The following is a 19,646-nucleotide window of genomic DNA, read 5'->3' as shown; positions in this document are numbered from 1 at the left end:
AAGAGGATTTGGTAACAGAAAAAGGGAAGATGAAAAAAAAAATTACAAGATGTAGCACACATTAGAATCCGGTACATGTTTTTCGAGCTAATTTGTTATTCTCATTTTACAGGTTGGGAACTCCAGTTTCAGTTACTTGATCGAAATCCATCTGCAGAGACTAACCCAGACCTGGCAGTGGGTGAAGGTCTCCGAACCGGGCAGCGGCCGAGTAGGATGCAGGAACTGCATTTCCCAGTACGCTTGGCGGGAGGGGGCGGGGCCGGGCGGCCGCAGATTCCTTCCCAGAAGCAAAAGCGGAAACAAAAGAGTGTCGCCGGCGTCCCCGCCCGCACACTCGCACACTAGCGCTCGGGCTCACTCAGAGCAGGCACCCGCGCCCAGAGCTAGCCAGACAGCAGCGACCCGGGAACCCACCCGGCTGAGCCAGCCGAACAGCCGGCGATCCGAGCCCGCACTACCCCACGCCCCCGAGCCCTGCAGCCGTCCCCCGCCGGCCAGTGTCCCAGCCGCCCTCCCTGACCGATGGCGCTGAAGCGGATTCAGAAAGTGAGTGCCGGGGCCGGGCCTGGGGCAGCGGGGCGGGCTTCGGCTCGCCGCCCACGCTGACCCCAGTGGTGGTCCCGAGAGACGCGCCGGGAGGGAGCGTGCAGGGAAGATGGGCTAGGGCTGGGACCGGGGGCCAGAGACGCCGGCGGGCCAGCGGGCACCCGACAGGTGAGGTGGGAGCAGCGACAGGTCCCGGGTGCTGGAGGTGCTTGGAGGCAGGGGGCCCGATGTGCTCTCACGCCGGAGCTGCGCCTGGGGATCCCTGGCAGGAGAGCTGCTTCTGTCTCCAGACCTCCAGACCTATGTGCCGCTGGGTCACTGGATTTTGCCTTACACCCGGCTAGCTTTGGCCCTTGTCATGCTGCTTTCTTCATGCTGCTTCTGAAACCTGTCCTCTTTTATGATTTTGCCTTCCCCTGCTCCCGGGAGGGCATGGAAGGTGTGGTGGGCCTGCAACCTTCCTCCGCGGAGCTGTTGGGTTTGTTCTTTCTCTCCTCTGCGGTTGGCTCTTGCTCAGATGCCCGAATGGGCTGGAAAAGCCCATTTGGGACTGAGAAACCAGGAGAAGCCTCCTGCCCCTTCTATTTTGGTGCCTCTGCTGCTGCCACTTGAGGTCACATAGCTGTAGTGAAAACATAGTTGCTGATACACAACAAGATGACCTCCTGGCTGTGATTCATGGTGAGTCAAGCCAAGCAATTTTTTTTTTTTTTCTCGCCATGATAAACTTATATGTAAAGTTTGAGACACAACAGAAACTGTCACAAATTAGATAGTTCCATGCTTTGACACATGGGTATAGAATGAGGAAGACATGTTTATATACATTAAACAAATATGTTTCCGTCCCAACTCAGTGTAAGGAATTGTTTTCTCATGAATGCTTTTTGCTACCGTCTCTAGTGTGAACATGTTACAGACCTGAGATTGGGGCGTTTTCTTTCTGTTCACTTTTGTTTCTTGTTGGGTTATTTAGTCTGTCCCCTTTCACAAGCTTTAGGCTTTACTGTTATGGTTCATGTGGAGAACATTGAGAATTTGTTTTTTAATGAGAAATGCGTTCAGCAAGTTAAGCCAGAGATGGACAGCATGTTTTCTAAAGGATTTCAGAAGAAATACTACCGAAAAAATTTTTTATCAACTTTTTCTGGCACGAATCAATAAGGCAGTGATAGGGAAGTATACATTGTATTCTCAGTTACCATTGATGTCATCTTCTGGTACAGAGGACAGCAACTTTCTGACCCAGCCAATAGGTGGTGGTGGTGATGGGGAGGGGTCAAATGATCTGAGATCTGAGAAATACGGTTATTTTTTGTGCCTGTTAAGGTTACTCTCACGGTAAAGCACATAGCTAAAATCAGCATGTGTTGATTACTATGTTTTCTGATTTGAAGATAATGCAGTTACACACTTTTTTTCATATACATGATTCTAATTTTGAAACCCCACTCAGCATCTTTGCCATGCCTTGTGTACTTTTAAATGATGATGTAATGTTGGCTCACATTTGAGGTAAACACACATTTTCCAAGGAAGTCTTAAAATTCCATTTCCTTCTTCCCTAGTTGTAAGAGTTTTTTGCAAGACTACATGTATAGTAGCTTCAAATAGTGTAAAATTTGTCAACAGTAAGTGAACATTCAAAGAAAATGGACACTGTTAAGTGTCCTGGGCAATTTATCAGTCTCCTTGCTGAGCCAATGTCTTTGGCTTGTATTTATAATATGGCATATACCCAAATCATATTTTTAGTCATTATTAGTTATTAGTTTATAACAGAGTTGTCTGGTTAAAAAAAAAAATTGGATATGACATAGCATCCCATCTCTGTGTGTCAATCTTTGGCTCCCCTTCTCTGTTACCAAAAAAAAGTGATTTGTACAGATCTCTTTTCCATTGATCACTTGTTCAGACCACTCTCAACTTTAGGAAGTATTTTGTTTGATTCCCCACATTTTCTCTTTCTTTACTACCTTCTTGATGAGAAGTGAATTCCAGGGGAGGTATGCTGTTTGCCATATGAACAGTTAAGTTACAGAGCCCTCTTTGATATCATCAGTATATAAATTCTTTTTGAATCTTCTGTGCTTCAACAAAAGAATCCATGTTATTAACTTTTGGCCTCTCTTTTAAAATGTATTAAAGTAACACTGTCAGATAAGGTCATTGGGTTGCGATTTTCCTGGGCCTACAGTGGCAGGCTTTGGAACTGTGCAGAACCTTAAAGTACTTTCAAGAGTGAAAGGCAGGGGAACAGCTTCTAGGGTAGTACATCAGAATCAACCATGGTACATTTCAGACCATCCCCACTGCTGTAGTCCATGGGGTTGCAAAGAGTTGGACACGATTGAGCCACTGAACTGAATGAACCATTGCTGTAAATGGAGAGATGCTGGTGAGTCCCTCAGATGGGCTGCTGTGGAAGAAAGGTCGTGAACCACTGACTGACATTCTAGTCTGCTCACTGTTGTTCAGAGAAGGAGCTTGAGGTTTAGAGTGGAGTGCTTTGTCCAAGTTAATCTCTTAAGAAGTGATTTGGCGTGTTTTAAAAAGGTCATGACTTCACAGTTTTTCACTTCATAGGAAAAGATGAAAGATGGTTGAATTCAATGTTTATTTGTATGAATATACAAAGCATGCAGATATGAGTGCTTAAAATATATTTATATGCTAAGAGTATGCTAAGTTATTTAATACTCTAATTTAGACATCCAGTGCCAGTTTTGCATGTCAGCTTATAAATTCACACACTCTTTCCCTATTTTTAGATACAGTGGAAGATGTCACAGTCACTTAAATCACTAAAGGGAAAAACTCAAACAAAGTCTAAGGAAAGATACCCTCAAACATGTCTGAAAAAAGAGTATAGTTTTTCAGGTGGACATTTATTATTTTCTAGAATTAATTCTGAAGTGTTTCTTCTTTTTTTTTCTTTTCTTTTCTTTTTTTTTTTTGAAGTATTTCTTCTATCAGTGGGGCTTCCCTGGTGGCTCAGATGGTAAAACGGCTGCTTGCAATGCGAGAGACCAGAGTTCGGTCCCTGGGTTGGGAAGATCCCCTGGAGAAGGAAATGGCCACCCACTCCAGTACTCTTGCCTGGAAAACCCATGGACAGAGGAGCCTGGCAGGGTACATTCCATGGGGTCACAAAGAGTTGGACGCAACTGAGTGACTTCACTCTCTCTATGAATACCGATTTCTGTAAACATATTTTGGAAATCATTTTTTAAATTTCAAATATCATAGTCCTAAATGTCTTGAAAACCAGAAAAAAAAAAAAAGGAAATTCTAACACAGTTATCATCTTAGTATTTTCCTTCTAGATTTGAGTTTTGCTTTGCAAATATAGCAACACAGATGACTGTTCCTCAGTGTATACGTCTGTCGACAAAATGGAATATTTATATTTTTAATTTAATTTCAGTTTAACTTAAAATGTATATATATAATATAGATTAAAATACAACTTTATAAGTGTTTTGAGCTGTTGAATTTTTTGATTTGTACAATTTCACATTACACTACTTTTTGTCAGTCTGGAAAACCTTCTGATACTTCAAAATTGCAACAACAACAAAACCCCAACAACAACAAAACCCCAGCCTTTTGTGGATGAAACATCAAATGGGAGAAGAAGCTGTGGTTTCTATTCCTGGCTCTGTGACTTACTAGCTTGTTTCCCTATCCATACAATTATGCTGCTGATAAGTAAAATTGGCATGTATGACATATAATGGTTACTCTTTGCTAAACACTGGATTAAGTGCTTGACATATATTAGTTGATTTAATCATTAGTGGACCCACGAGGTAGAAATGATTATTATCCCTGTTTTACAGATGATGAAACTAAGGCCCAAAGATTTTGAGTAATGTACTCAAAATCACATTCTGTAATTGTAAGTGGCAGCGCTAGGAGTCCAAACCAGGCAGTTGGCTCCAGAATCCCTGCTCTTAACTATTTCGGTATATCCAGATGGACTCACATCTTCTATCTGTTGTACTTAAATTGAAGGACATAGAGTCAAATGAATTTATGGGCATGTTTTGCAAACTGAAACATTCTATACAAATGTAAAGTGGTATTGTAATTAATACCTTGGCATATTTAATCATCTTCATAGACACATCATTCAGTGTGTTGACTATGCATTGTAAATTTCTACTTTAAAGTGATGTGCACTAGATCAGTTAACATGGTAAAAGAATAATAAAACTTTGTTTATCTTTGTTCTATCACTTTAAATTTTTCCCCTCTGAAAGGATTTAGGAAAAAATGGTTGTAATTCATAAATGTTCTGTCAAAAGAAAATTTCATTGTGAAGTGTTTTTTTTTTTGAGAAAATGGTTTATGAATTAATCTAGCTATTAGTTCCTATAATGACTTTTAAAAGTAGTCAACAGTTCAGATATGTTAGAAAGATTTTCAGATTATAAGATTAAGACTCCAGGTTTTTTCCACTAAAAAGGATATGACTAAAAAGGTTTTAAAAAGAAGGAACACAGTATTTGTGCTTGTTGGTAGATAAATGCTTTGCCTTGAGATGAAAGGAAGAAAATGTTCTTTTTCTAAAAGGACACTATGAATTTTTCTGCTTTTAAATCTTTGTAATTAAGTTCAGTCTTTCTTTTGCCTCCAGGATCATGTATTTTTCTTCTTTTATCACAACAAAGGTGTAAAAAGATTAGATAACCTATCCTACTTTAAAAGTTCTGAGGTTCCTTCTCTGTGGAAATAAATAGCATAGATCTAAATATGGCAGTTTATGCCTATTTTAGGAAGCCAGGCCCATATAAAAACTAAACCTAGCCGGATGTGTGATTGCCTCCAGCAAAGCAAAGTAGCATCCTTATTCATTTTAGTTCCCCGAAATACATGTAGAAAACATATTTAATGAACCCCACTAATCAGAATGATCAGTTAGTAATACTTTCCATCAAACTGAGCTAATGGTTGTCTATAATGAATTGGCTCCTCCTCCCCCTTTTTAAACACTGGATAAATTGAGAATATGTTTAATTAAAAATAAGTATTTAAACACTTATCCTGTCTTCTGTTAACCCTGTATGCTGGCTTAAACAATACTGAAACAGGGTTTCCCTGGTGGCCCAGTGATTAAGAATCTGTCTAGTCCAGGAAGATCCCACATGCCTTGGAGCAACTAAGCCCATTTGCCACAACTACTGAAGCCCATGCACCTAGAGCCAGTGCCCGCAACAGAAGAAACCACCATAATGAGAAGCCCATGCACCACAATGAAGAGTAGCCCCTACTCACTGCCACTGGAGAAAGTCCACTCACAGCAACAAAGACTCACCACAGCCAAAATAAATAAATCTTAAAAAAAACCAAAAACTGGAATATTTAATATGATCCAGATTTGTAGGTTTGGGTATTGAGGGACCCTCAGGGCACCTCAGAACAATTGAAGGCAAGACAGTTTCTATTTTTGTTGGTCTATATGGCCTCTGAGAAGCTGAGGGTTTTTTCCCCCAAATTTATCTTGGTTCTGGGCAGAATCTGAAGGTTCAGTTACTTACATTAGACAGTAGTGATAGATAGGCTCCTGTGTTCCAGGAGCTGTCCTCGGTATGGGGAGGAAACCACCATGACACACTTCATCTACCACTGGGTCGGATCACCACCATGCTCTGGAGCTTCCTGTCTTGCCTTTTCCTGGATGTTGTCCCCACTCTTCTGTATTCATATTATCCTGTTTGCATAGTTCTTCTCCTTCACTGACAGCTTATTAGATTCCTACTTTCTTTTCAGATTTAGGAAAGCCTTTCTATCTGGGGCGAGGTGGGGGTTGATTCCTTCTCCTTTATTAGCAGTAAAATTAACCCAATGGTTTTCCCTCCAGGTTGCCACCCTCCTTCTGTGAGCAGTTTGGATTGCTCTAGGGCATCACTGACTCAATGGACATGAGTTTGAGTAAGCTCCGGGAGCTGGTGATGGACAGGGAAGCCTGGCGTGCTGTAGTCCATGGGGTCACAAAGAGTCAGACACGACTGAGCAACTGAACTGAACTGAGAGGGAACCCAGCTGAGGTGGTGACCTGGGCCTGTTGTTCTTCTCTACACCCGTAAAACTCTTGAGGGTGTTTTTTTGCTTCCCCCAAGTTTTAATATGTTGTATTTTCATTTAGTTAAAAATACTTTCTAATTTACCTTTTGATTTCCTTTTTGGTCCTTGAGTTATTTAAAAAACACGATTTATTTTCCAAATAATTGGGATGTTACAGAGCTTTCTGTTACTGATTTCTAACTTAATTCCATTGTGATCATAATATGTGTTATAATTTGATGCCTTTAAAATTTTTGACCTGTTTTATGGTCAAGAATATGGTCTTTATTTTTTACTTACACAGTAATAGCATCCTTCTGGCATTCAACGTAGATTTTGGAATGAATAGTGTTTAGTGATTTCTAGTCTTAATTTTGCCCATCTCTGGTTGGCATCTTTTGTTTAGTTGCTCAGTTGTGTCTGACTCTGTGACCCTATGGACTATAGCCCACTAGGCTCCTCTGTCCATGGGATTCTCCAGGCAAGAATACTGGAGTGGGGTGTTGCTATTTCCTTCTCCAGGGAATCTTCCTGATGACCCAGGGATTGAACCCCTGTCTCCTGCATTGCAGATGGGCTCTTTACTGTCTGAGCTACCAGGGATTTCTAGTCTTCATTTTGCCAGTGTCTGGCTGGCTTCTAGGCTATGGTCTAAGGATTGCATGCACCTTGCTGATGTTTTAGTGTTTTCTTGCACTTTTATGAGCTTTCAGAACAGGGATGACAAAATCAGTTTAGTGGATCACAAACAGCAGTTTTAAAAATAGGATAGATAATATTAGTGCTTTGGATATAGTAATGGTGTTTCATGAGACCTTAGTTTTAGTTATTTATATGTGTTCCTGTGTATGTGTGTTATGTGTACTAGCTTGTGGTGTATAATACTTTTTTTTTTAAATTAGTAGTTGCTGTAATGAAAGTTTCAAAATCACTGTCCCATAGCATAAGATCTTTAGGTAAGATCACTGTTGTCAGAAATACATGCCAAATATTTATGCATGCATGCATGCTCAGTTGCTCAGTCTTTGTGACCCCTTGGACTTTAGCCCGTCAGACTCCTCTGTCCATGGCATTACGCAGGTGAGAATAGTGGCATGGATTGCTGTTATTTCCTTCTCCAGGGGATCTTTTTGACCCAGGGATTGAACCTATATCTCCTGTCTCCTGCATTGGCAAGCTGATTCTTTACCACTGAACCACCTGGGAAGCCTACCATATGTTCATACATATACCTATATGTGTACATATATATATAGAGAAAGCAAATGAACCTATATACATACATACAGGCACACATACAGACATACATGTACACGACACATAAAATGTTCTAGTCTTGGAACATTTCTGTTTGATACAAACTGTCAATGCATACAGCTGCTGTATTCAAGAATAGTACTGGGTGATACTAAGAGAGATTACTTACCTTATTATGAAAATGCTTATTAATGCCTACTATGTGCCAGTTATTAGGGATGAAACTAAAAATGTAAATATTGGTAGATAGGTTTGTGTTTTAAGTAGGCTTTGAGAAATAGGCTGCTGCCTTTTTTTCTTTTTCCCTGAAGCATATCTTTCTTTGTTACTATGAAATAAATGATAACTTTTGATAATGAAGCATTTAAAATGCTCTGTGTTGCATGTTCCATCATGTGTCAAAATTCTATTATGTATGTAATTTCCTATCATGTTTTTCTTGCTTTTCAGAGTGTCTGAACACAGATGCTCTCAAAGCTTGTGAAGTAGTGTTCATTTCTATCTGTTTATAAGGGAGAAGCCTCCTGGGAAAAGATAATAAGAATTTCTTTTCATTCCTTCATTTGTCACACTTAGATTTCTCTTAAGCATGACTGAAGATGTGCAAATGGCCTTAATTCAATACTGGAGCATTGTTGGCTTCAGTGTCAAATGAAAATAATGTGCTCTAGTTATTACAACCTTGAGATGAGTATTGTTTTGCAGTAGGAAGAGTGCTGAAGTGGAAGTCAGATGGTCTGAGCCTTTGTCCTGGCTTTGGCTTTGTGACCTTGGCCAAGAAACTCATAGTCCTTATTTTCTTTATCTAGAAATTTAATGGGTTGAACTAGGTAACTACTGTGGCCTTTTCTGACTTATAATTTTCAGCACATTTAACTAATGTCATGTGCTGTTTTCCTTTTGTCCTGTAAACAGCAAAAATGGTCATAAAAATAAATATGGAGCAGTGGTACTGTTTTGCTGCTACATGAAACTTGAATTAAAATTCTATTTTAAATTGTCAGAATTGGAATAAATGTGGGTATCTTCAGTTCAGTTCAGTTGCTCAGTCGTGTCCGACTTTGAAACCCCATGAATCACAGCACACCAGGCCTCCCTGTCCATCACCAACTCTTGGAGTTCACTCACACTCAGGTCCATCGAGTCGGTAATGCCTTCCAGCCATCTCATCCTTTGTCGTCCCCTTCTCCTCCTGCCCCCAATCCCTCCCAGCATCAGGGTCTTTTCCAGTGAGTCAACTCTTCACATGAGGTGGCCAAAGTATTGGAGTTTCAGCTTCAGCATCAGTCCCTCCAATGAACACCCAGGACTGATCTCCTTTAGGATGGACTGGTTGGATCTCCTTGCAGTCCAAGGGACTCTCAAGAGTTTTCTCAAACACCACAGTTCAAAAGTATCAATTCTTCGGCGCTCAGCTTTCTTCACTGTCCAACCCTCACATCCATACATGACCACACAAAAACCATAGACTTGACTAGACGGACCTTTGTTGGCAAACTAATGTCTCTGCTTTTGAATATGCTATCTAGGTTGGTCATAACTTTCCTTCCAAGGAGTAAGTGTCTTAATTTCATGGCTGCAGTCACCATCTGCAGTGATTTTGGAGCCCCCCAAAATAAAGTCTGGCACTGTTTCCACTGTTTCCCCATCTATTTCCCATGAAGTGATGAGACCAGATGCCATGATCTTAGTTTTCTGAATGTTTAGCTTTGTGTATAATATAAAATTAATGAGTCTCTAAAGATATATTACCTTTTGATTAAAGAGCATTTATTTGAGATGTAAATAAGATTTATTTCTCTTTTTATACTGGTAACATAATGTGATTTTCTCATTCCATTTAGCACCCATCTGTTTCACAGGTATCTTTTGTACTTTAAAGATAATTTTAGGACTTCCCTGGTGGTACAGTGGATAAGAATCCTCCTACTAATGCAAGGGACATGGATTCAATCCCTGGTCTGGAAAGATTTCACATGCCACAGAGCAGCTAAGCCTGTGTGCCACAGCTACTGAGCCCACAAGCTGCAACCACTGAAGCCCCTGTACGTACAGCGTGTGATCCACAGGAAGAGAAGCCACTGCAATGAGGAGCCCATCATGCACTGCAAGTAGAGAGTAGTCCCTGCTCACCGCAACTGGAGAAAGCCTGTGAACAGCAACAAAGACCCAGTACAACCAAAAAAAAATAAAAAAGATTATCCATATATTTAGACAACTGCCTTAGACAACTGCTTTACATATAGTAGATTTTTTAGATTCAAATTAATGCATTTATGGAGCACCTTATGTATTGGAGAAGGAAATGGCAACCTATTCCAGTATTCTTGCCTGGAGAATCCCATGGACGGAGGAGCTTGGTGGGCTACAGTCCACGGGTCGCAAAGAGTCGGACACGACTGAGCGACTTCACTTTCACTTATGTATATAAGGCATATGCAAAATATGATAAGAAGATGTATGGGAAAGCACGGTATAAGCAGCATTATCTGAGAACTTTTACACTAATAAAGATATGAGATGTATCACAACAACTCGGATACTAAGGAAAATACACCATACTTGAGCATGAAGGGAGTCAAAGGTGGGAGAGGCCAAATTTATTTGGGGGAAATCAGGAAAAAGTCTATGGAGAAGATGGAATTAGATATAGGTTTGGAAGATTGGGTAGCATTTTTTTTTCTATTATAAAAGAAATCCATGTTTATTATAGAAAATTCAGAAACTGCAGACCAAAAAAGAGTAGAATGGGATTTCCCTGGTGGTCCAGTGGCTAAGAATCCATGTTCCCAATGCATGGGGCCCAGGTTCATTCCCTGGTCAGGGAACTAGATCCCACATGCCGCAACTAAGACTGAGAAGAGCTAGATAAATAAGTAAATATAAAAATAAGTAAATATTAAAAAAAAAGAGAATGGGATGATGGTGTTGGGTAGCAAAGACATGGAAACCAGGTTCGTAGAGGAAGTTACAGAAATGCAAGCACTATTTGGAAAGGAACAGATAATCCTGTTTTGTGGGGTCAGAAAATAGTACAAACTTAACACTTCATACTGTGGACGGCCTTGAATACCTGTATTGACAAGTGTTAGTCGCTCAGTTGTGTCTGACTCTGCAATCCCATGGGCTGTAGCCCACTAGGCTCCTCTGCCCATGGGATTCTCCAGGCAAGAATACTGGAATGGATGCCATTCCCTTCTCCAGGGGATCTTCCTGACACAGGGATCGAACCCAGGTCTCCTGCATTGCAGGTGGATTCTTTACTGTCTGAGCCACCATGCTGGCAAATGTGTTCTTAATGCAGAAGTTGGGGGATACCATTGAAGGTTTTTAAGTAAGGAAATAACATTCTTAATCCTATTGCTAGATATACATTCTTGCCCTCATAGAATACAAGATTCTTTACCGTTTATAGATTTGTCACAAAAAGGGATGTATAGAGTGCCATGCAAATATAGCAGGGACTCTTTGGAGGATTCAGGGAAAGCCCCCTTAAGGAAATGGTATTTAAGATGCGACAAAGTGATTGCATGTGTGTGTGGTGGGGGGCGTGATTAAGAGTCTTCTGTCTAAAAGGAAATCATGTTTGAAACTAGAGACAAGACAACATTTTGGGGAAGTGAAAGTCATTATGACTGATACAGAGAATGGTTGGGGGAAAGTGGTTGCACATGTGGGGCTAGAGAGGGGACAGATCCTCAAAGTCATTTTAAGGATTTATAAATCTTCTATTAAGGCTAATGAAAAACATTGAAAAGGTTTGACAAGGTACTTTAAGATACTTTGACCACAGAGTGTTAATAGAGAAATAGGTTAGTTAAGACATTGTTGCACTTGTTCATGTGAGGTCCAGGAGGGTCTGAGCTAGCCTGATGGCAGAGGACATTTGGAAAGAGGGATATATGTGAAAAGTTGTAGGCTGATTGTACCACCCGGCCTTTTTGAGTTGGTCTGACCCACCACACCTCCCTGTGCTTGGCCCTTCTAGTCACATCTCAGGCTCTGGGCCTTAGAGTCTCTACTGACTCTTTGGTCTACTGCCCAGTCTGATCCCAGATTCTTTAATAGTGTCTCCCTGGTTCAGACCTTTGGCTTGTTTTTCTGAAATGTCTCTCTGACTTTTCTCAGACTCTTCTGCCCTTTGGAACTCAGTTTTTCTACATGACGGGTCTCCTCCTGGGACCCTTTCATTGGGAGGATTTGGACTAAAGGGGAATCTGAACAACCTGGTACTGGTTAGTGTAGAGGGGGATGGGGCATGCAGGAAGGAAGGAAACATGGTGATCCCAAGGTTTAGAGTTCAAGTTACTGGAATAAGTGCATTTTTACCATAATCTTCATAAGGTGGACTCACAGTTTTTACTGGATACCTTGAATATGTCAAGATATATTTTTATATATGTAAGTCCTATGGTGGAAATATGTATGGTGGTGGTTTAGTCACTAAGTTGTGTCTGATTCTTGGGACCCCATGGACTGTAGCCTGCCAGGTTCCTCTGTCCATTGGATTTCCCAGTTGAGAATGCTGGAGTGGGTTGCCATTCCCTTCTCCAGGAGATTTTCCTGAGGAAATATTATGTATGAAGTGAAATTTGCTCAGTCATGTCCCACTCTTGCGGCCCCGTGGACTGGAGCCTGCAAGGCTCCGCTGTCTGTGGAATTCTTCAGGCCAGAATACTGGAGTGGGTAGCTGTTCCCTTCAGGGAATCTTCCCAACCCAGGTCTCCCACATTGCAGGCGGATTCTTTACTAGCTGAGCCACCAGGGAAGCCCAAGAATACTGGAGTGGGTAACCTATCCCTACTCCAGTGGATCTTCCTGACCCAGGAATTGAACTGAGGTCTCCTCATTGCAGGCAGATTCTTTACCAGCTGAGCTACCAGGGAAATATTATGTATAACAGGAGATCATTAAGTCTTTTCTTTAAATGGAAGTCATGTTTTAAACTAGAGGCAAAATAACATTTTGGGAAATTGAAAGCCATCATACTGTGGTACTGTAGAGAGCACTGGGGGAAAGTGGTTACAGATCTGAGACACTGGCTAGATAATGTCCCTAAGTGACCTCCAACATTTATTCTAAATTGTGCTCTTTATAGTTCAGACTCAGTAAATATTACTTTGATGCAGCAAAGTCAATAGTGTCATTTCTTTCTTCATCATCTTTTTGTGTGGGATTTGGCTGCGATATCATTTTTAATAGACAGTCTTTGCCAGAGATACCTCATCCAAAAAGACAGTGAAGCAGCCAGGACCTTTTTATTGAAGTGAATTTCGTTCCTCTAACTTAATTAGTTGGATGTCATCAGCATTTTGAAGTCTTCCAGAAGGAATCTTCATGGTCTAAAATACTTTTTTTTTCTTTTCTTTTAAATTCAAAGGCTTAGAGAGGTTCTGTATTCAGAGACATTTCTGAGAATTGTTTGACATCTCCTTATTGAAATAGCTCTAGTCAGCTGGATAAGGAGATCAGAGTCTGAACTGTAAGCCCATGAATTGTTTATTTACAGACAAACCAAATATAGCTCATATATCCTTTTAGAGACAACATAAAAAATGCAATCCAGTAAGAATTGCTGTTTTGTTTTAAGAGTTTTGAGATAAAGATGGTTGTCACCTTAATTAATTGCCTGTTGAGCCAGGATTTTTTAAATAACAGTTTCATATGCTTTGGATTCAGTAATTTAGATTTTGGACTGTAAATCAGTTCCTGTGCATGGGCTGCTAATGTCTTTTATGCATACCCATTGGGATATATATTTTATCTATTATGGAGATTGAGACCTTCTGAATGTTGAGACTAGAGAACAACAAAGCATTTTCAGTCTGGTCAGCACAATTTGTTGGAGAATATTTACTGCATCCTGTCATATTAAGGATGATGGTAAATAAGGAAACTCTGACTCGTCAGCTTTCCTTCTCCCCTGTTCAGATTGGGCTCTTAGCCTCCTGGGAGCTGAGAGATTAATGAGGCTTCTCTTCTCTTACATTCCCTTCTTTGTTTCCTTTTATTTGTTTACTCTCTTTGAATTAGGCTGCCTCATCTACTTTTAGATTTTAAGTCCCCTCGAGGCAGGGACTGTGTCTAGGTTGGTTTTATGGAGAACAGTCAGCATATTGTAGGGATGTTATAAACATGCCATCTGTGCCAATTTAAAATTCAGTTTCAGGCCTCTCAGTACTTTTCTTTGTGTCTGGTTGGATGTACAAATCTGAACTAAAGTAGAGGTGCTTAGCCATGTAAAGCTATATAAATTGATTAAGTACATGTTTTTTGTGGATTCATAGTGCTTTTATAGTGCTAGTCATAGTACAGGAACAGTATCTTGTAATCTGCTTTTCATTACTGTATCTTGTATTTTTTTTTGAAATTTAAATACCCTAATTATTATTATTATTATTTTAATTTGAGTGTCAGATTGGAATAGAAAACTGCTTCATTGACATGGACTATTTTGGGGTATGCATTCACCCCTTTGATATTTATTGCATAGTCTCTGTTTAAATGTAACATTAGTTTGTTTTAAGCTTTCTTTGTCTCAAAGAAGACAAAAGTTGAAACTATGTATCAGTTTTCAATTTAAAAAGCCACCAGAAATGAAATTGAAAGATATACACACAAAATATATGTATATACAATGTGTTAACTATAACGAGTTCTTTTCATATATAGACTTACAGCTATATATATAGTCTCATTATTTGATCTTTTATACCATCTTTTACATTATATGATTTCTCTCTGTGTAACTAGCAGTAGAATTCTGGATCATTGGTGTATGCCTGTGTTCACCGTTAATGGTCACTGTCAGACTTTTTTGCTAGTGGCATGTGAGAGTTCCAGTTGCTTCACATCTTTACCATCACTTGTACTTTTCTTATAGTTTCACCATCCTTTGAGGGTTATAGTGACATAGCATTTTGGCTTTAATTTGCATTTCCTCGATGACAAGTGAAGCTGGTGCATGTCGGCCAGTTGGTACTCTCTTTTGCAACGTGCTTATTTGTCTGTCTTTGAAAAATTGATCTGTAGGAATATGTATATTTTTTAACATGTTCTAGATTCAAGCCTTTTTTCAGATATATGTATTACAGATATCTTTTATTTCATGGTTTACCTTTTCACACTTTTAATGTGTCTTTTCTCTGAACAGATAGATGTTCTTTATTTTAATCAAGTTCACGTTTTTCTCTTTTTCTCTTATAGTTAATGCTCTATGTGTCTTATTTAAGAAATGTCTGTCTCCCCCAAGGTCATGAATACATTTTATGTTTTCTTTGTAAAGCACTACTACTTTACCTTCCATATTTAAATCTATAATCTATGTAGAATTGGTTGACTTTTTTTGATAAGTTTGAAGTGGAGGAGATCAAGTTTTGTTTTGTTTTGTTTTGGTTTTTTTTCTCCTACATTTTTTTCCCCCAGTTGACCTGGCAGCGCTTATCAAAAAAAAAAAAACTTTTCCCTCCACTAGAACGTCACTGTCTTCACTTTTAATTTTTTGAATTCCAAGCTTGCTATTTTCTTTCCATTTTCAGTACATTGTTGAAGTTAAAGTAAGTGCTAGTAGTACCACTCAGATGTCAAACACCATCCCTTTTGCTTCTACATCAAAAGTGTTATTTGTTTATTCAAAATAGATCATATCCTAAGTTGGGTTTAAAAGATATGCTTTCCATTTTTTAAACATGCAGCTTTCTGTAGTGAAGTTTTGTAGAGCCCTGGGGAACACCATTCAAACTGAAATCTATGTGAATGGTGCCACTTAGAGTTGGTGCACATGGCCTATGGGACAAAATGCAGCAACCCTGAGTGCTGTGTTTAGTAACTGGCAAATTAAAAAAGAAAAACCATTACCTTTTTTCTGTGTGCCAGCAATCCACATTTTTAACAAATGAACATTATTTGTGTTCAAATATTGTGATGTGCCACAATTTTAAAGAAGTGGAATGAGAAAAGAAAACAAAACTCGGAGGTGATTCGTGTGGCTGTTCAGAATTTCCTAGCTCTTATAACTTTTTTAATGTTTCACATTTGAGTTTATTTTTTATCTAGAAAGAAGTTTGTGTCAGCCAAGTTATTTTATACCAGTTCCTTTCTAGATCACACTTTCTGTCCTGAAGAAACTTTCCAGGACTCCCTTGAGTGATCTAAACTTTAATTCACACATTGAGGAGGTGACCCTTGAGGCCTGTAGCTAGTCTCATATGTATTTTCCTGGAGACATGTAAGGTTCCAGAGGACCTCTTTCATATATCTTTTAAGCTATATCTAATGAAGTTACTTTTCTTCACAAATAAGTTCTCCTCAAATTTCATGCCCTGGTTTTAATCATCAGCAAATGTGCCTGACCAGTGACTTGTGAGGATTTTTTTTAATTAACATCATAATCTTATACCATTAAAAAAAATCTTGAAAACATTGGGAGTGGAGTTGGGACAAGAATGTAAAATCAGAATCATGACTCCTATTAGGAAGGATATGGAAGTGTTTCATTCCTGCTAGGCTTAGTTCAGCTGGTTAAATTGAACTTGGTACACGTAAGAAAAAAAAAAAACAAAACAAAACCTCTGTCAGTGCCACAGACTGCAGCTCTGTCTGTGGGTATCTCCACCACCAAGTATCGCTGGTGACTGGTAGACAGCTTAACTTTGAGACTAAGTCAGCTCAGCACAAAACCCTAACTCATCTTGGAAAGGCAGCCCAAAGCTATGTTCGGAAAGTAGGTCAGCAGCATCTTAAATAAATAATAAGGATGGAATATTTAAACTTTTGAGGTTTTCCAAATGAGAAGAACCACAACAAAAAATTTCTAACAAAAAGTTTGTGTGCCTTTAGACACTTTGCTAGAATCTTATACATTCTATAAATTGAAAATAGTTGTCATGGCGGCATATGTTTTTGATACCTTAATGATGAATATTGTTTAGAGATGCACTTCTAGATGTTGTTATATGTTATTTAAAAGACTGCCCCTGCCTTTTTAAGTGACCTGCACTGTTCTCTGACACCTGTCTTTAAGATTTTTTTTTTTATTATTATATGCAATCTACATAAGGGAGTATTGATTCTGGCTCTGTTGTCAAATCTAATTATTTGCATTTTGAAAAAAAAAAGTAGAAATTTGAGAGATCTATGCTCTGATCACACTGTTTCTTCAACTGTATTAACTCAAACAATATCAAGCACATTATGTGAAAGGCATTGTGCTATGTATAGTGGAGGAGATCATGAATAAATGCAAAAAAATTCCTAGTTTTAAAATAAGATTCTGGTAGAAGAGAAGAGGGAAGGAGAAAATTAGTATTTCTTGAGGTTCTATTATACATGCTAGGCATTAAGGTACTTCACTTACATGTTTTCATTTAATTCTCAATATGGCAAACCACTCCAGTACTCTTGCCTGGAAAATCCCATGGACGGAGGAGCCTGGGAGGCTGTAGTCCATGGGGTTGCAAAGAGTTGGACATGACTGAGCGACTTTACTTTCACTTTTCACTTTCATGCATTGGAGAAGGAAATGGCAACCCACTCCAGTGTTCCTGCCTGGAGACTCCCAGGGATGGTGGAGCCTGGTGGGCTGCCGTCTATAGAGTTGCACAGAGTCAGATACGACTGAAGTGACTTAGCAGCAGCAGCAGCGTAGTTCTTCCAGTGATGTCCTCATATGAGGCCTTTGAGCAAGGGGTTAAGGGAGTTGCCCAAGGTCACATAGCTAGTAAGGGTCAGTAGTAAGGCCAGATCTGATTCTAAATTTCTTGTTTTTAAAGTGCCCATTGAGAAGACAGCACTGTTACTGTTAAGAAGAAGGGGTCAAATTTGGGCATAGGGAGATGGACGGAAGGTTGTTTTAGGAGAGGGAAAATTTTGAAGGCCAGAAAACTTAGCCATGTTCAGCAAACATCCAGGTACTCAGGCCAGACCTGACTACATGATTCTCAAATTTTTGGTCTCAGGACCCCCTTATATTAAAAGCATTGAGTGCCTCAATGAGCTTTTGTTTGTATAAGCTGTATCTATTACTGTTTACCATGTGAGAAATTAAAACAGAAATAGAAAAAAATATTTAGCAATTTTAAAATAACAATAAAGTCATCCAGTTAGAACTGGACATGGAACAACAGACTGGTTCCAAATAGGAAAAGGAGTGCATCAAGGCTGTATATTGTTACCCTGCTTACTTAACTTATATGCAGAGTACATCATGAGAAACACTGGGCTGGAGGAAGCACAGGCTGGAAGCAAGATTGCCGGGAGAAATATCAATAACCTCAGATATGCAGATGACACCACCCTTATGGCAGAAAGTGAAGAAGAACTAAAGAGCCTCTTGAGGAAAGTGAAACAGGAGAGTGAAAAGTTGGCTTAAAGCTCAACATTCAGAAAACGAAGATCATGGCATCCGGTCCCATCACTTCATGGCAAACAGATGGGGAAACAGTGTCAGACTTTATTTTTTTTTTTGGCTCAAAAATCACTGCAGATGGTGATTGCAGCCATGAAATTAAAAGATGCTTACTCCTTGGAAAGCAAAGTTATGACCAACCTAGACAGCATATTCAAAAGCAGAGACATTACTTTGCCAACAAAGGTCTGTGTAGTCAAGGCTATGGTTTTTCCAGTGGTCATGTATGGATGTGAGAATTAGACCATAAAGAAAGCTTAGTGCCGAAGAATTGATGATTTTGAACTGTGGTGTTGGAGGACTCTTGAGAGTCCCTTGGACGGCAAGGAGATCCAACCAGTCCATCCTAAGGAAATCAGTCCTGAGTGTTCACTGGAAGGACTGATGTTGAAGCTGAAACTTCAGTACTTTGGCCACCTGATGCGAAGAGCTGACTCATTTGAAAAGACTCTGATGCTGGGAAAGATTGAGGGCAGGAGGAGAAGGGGACAACAGAAGATGAGATGGTTGGATGGCATCGCCGACTCAGTGGACATGAGTTTGGGTAAACTTCAGGAGTTGGTGATGGACAGGGAGGCCTGGCGTGCTGCAGTTCATGGGGTCATGAAGAGTCGGACATGACTGAGCAACTGGACTTAACTGAGGATTCTGTATTAACATAAATAACATTTTTATTAAAACAACTATATATTCCAAAACAGCAACAACAAAAATAAAGTGCCACTGTTTTATACATGTTCAGATCTCATTACAGTCAGGCTTATAAATGATAGTTGAATTCTCACATCTCATGCATTCAGTCTGTCACAGTATTACTTATCTTTAACCTGGAAAATTCTACTGTATACCCATGAGATAATTGAGAGTGAAAAATACAAATATTTTAGTCTTATTATGAAATTACTTTTGACTTCACAGATCTCCCGAACGTGTTTTAGAAAACCCAAGGGCATTCTTTGGAGAATTATTGGACATGTTTGTGAACGGGAGCCCTATTGAAAAAGTAGTGTTAGGACTAGAAAATGAAAAGACCTTCATTGGTTGAATTTGGTCTTTAATAAGTAATAAGGAGCCACTGACATTTTCTAAACAGAAAAATGAAATAAATCAAACTGTGCTTTTAGAAGACTGTTACGCAAGTAATTTGTAGAGTATTAGGAAGCAATTACAGTTGAACTGTAATAGGTTTCTGAGGTAATAGTTACTGGGGGCTTCCTAGGTGACTCAGTGGTAAAGAATCTGTCTGCCAAGCAGGGTTCAATCCTTGGGTCAGAAAGATCCCCTGGAGAAGGAAATGGCAACCTACTTCAGAATTCTTGCCTGGGAAGTCCCACGGACAGAGAAGGCTTGCAGGCTATAGTCCATG

The 19,646-nt window shown here is 39.6% G+C and overlaps 1 protein-coding gene across 6 annotated transcripts in view; it reads left to right on the top strand.

Annotated features, from left to right (window-relative positions):
* Positions 1-258: 258 nt before the first annotated feature.
* Positions 259-19,646, top strand: part of UBE2D1 (ubiquitin conjugating enzyme E2 D1) — a 39,880-nt gene continuing 20,492 nt past the window's right edge. For 2 of the 6 annotated variants that reach the window (XM_069567827.1, XM_069567832.1), the window contains exon 1: positions 259-549. In XM_069567827.1, the coding sequence (XP_069423928.1) occupies positions 526-549 (24 nt within the window). In that variant the 5' untranslated portion in view covers positions 259-525. The remainder of the gene's footprint in view (positions 550-19,646) is intronic. The other 4 variants (XM_069567831.1, XM_069567828.1, XM_069567826.1 and 1 more) reach the window with 3 other exon arrangements.

Source organism: Ovis canadensis, chromosome 22 (genome assembly GCF_042477335.2).
Source record: "Ovis canadensis isolate MfBH-ARS-UI-01 breed Bighorn chromosome 22, ARS-UI_OviCan_v2, whole genome shotgun sequence".
NCBI classification, from domain to species: domain Eukaryota; kingdom Metazoa; phylum Chordata; class Mammalia; order Artiodactyla; family Bovidae; genus Ovis; species Ovis canadensis.
Note: the sequence above shows the minus strand (reverse complement) of the source record. Positions and strands in the feature narration are given on the sequence as shown.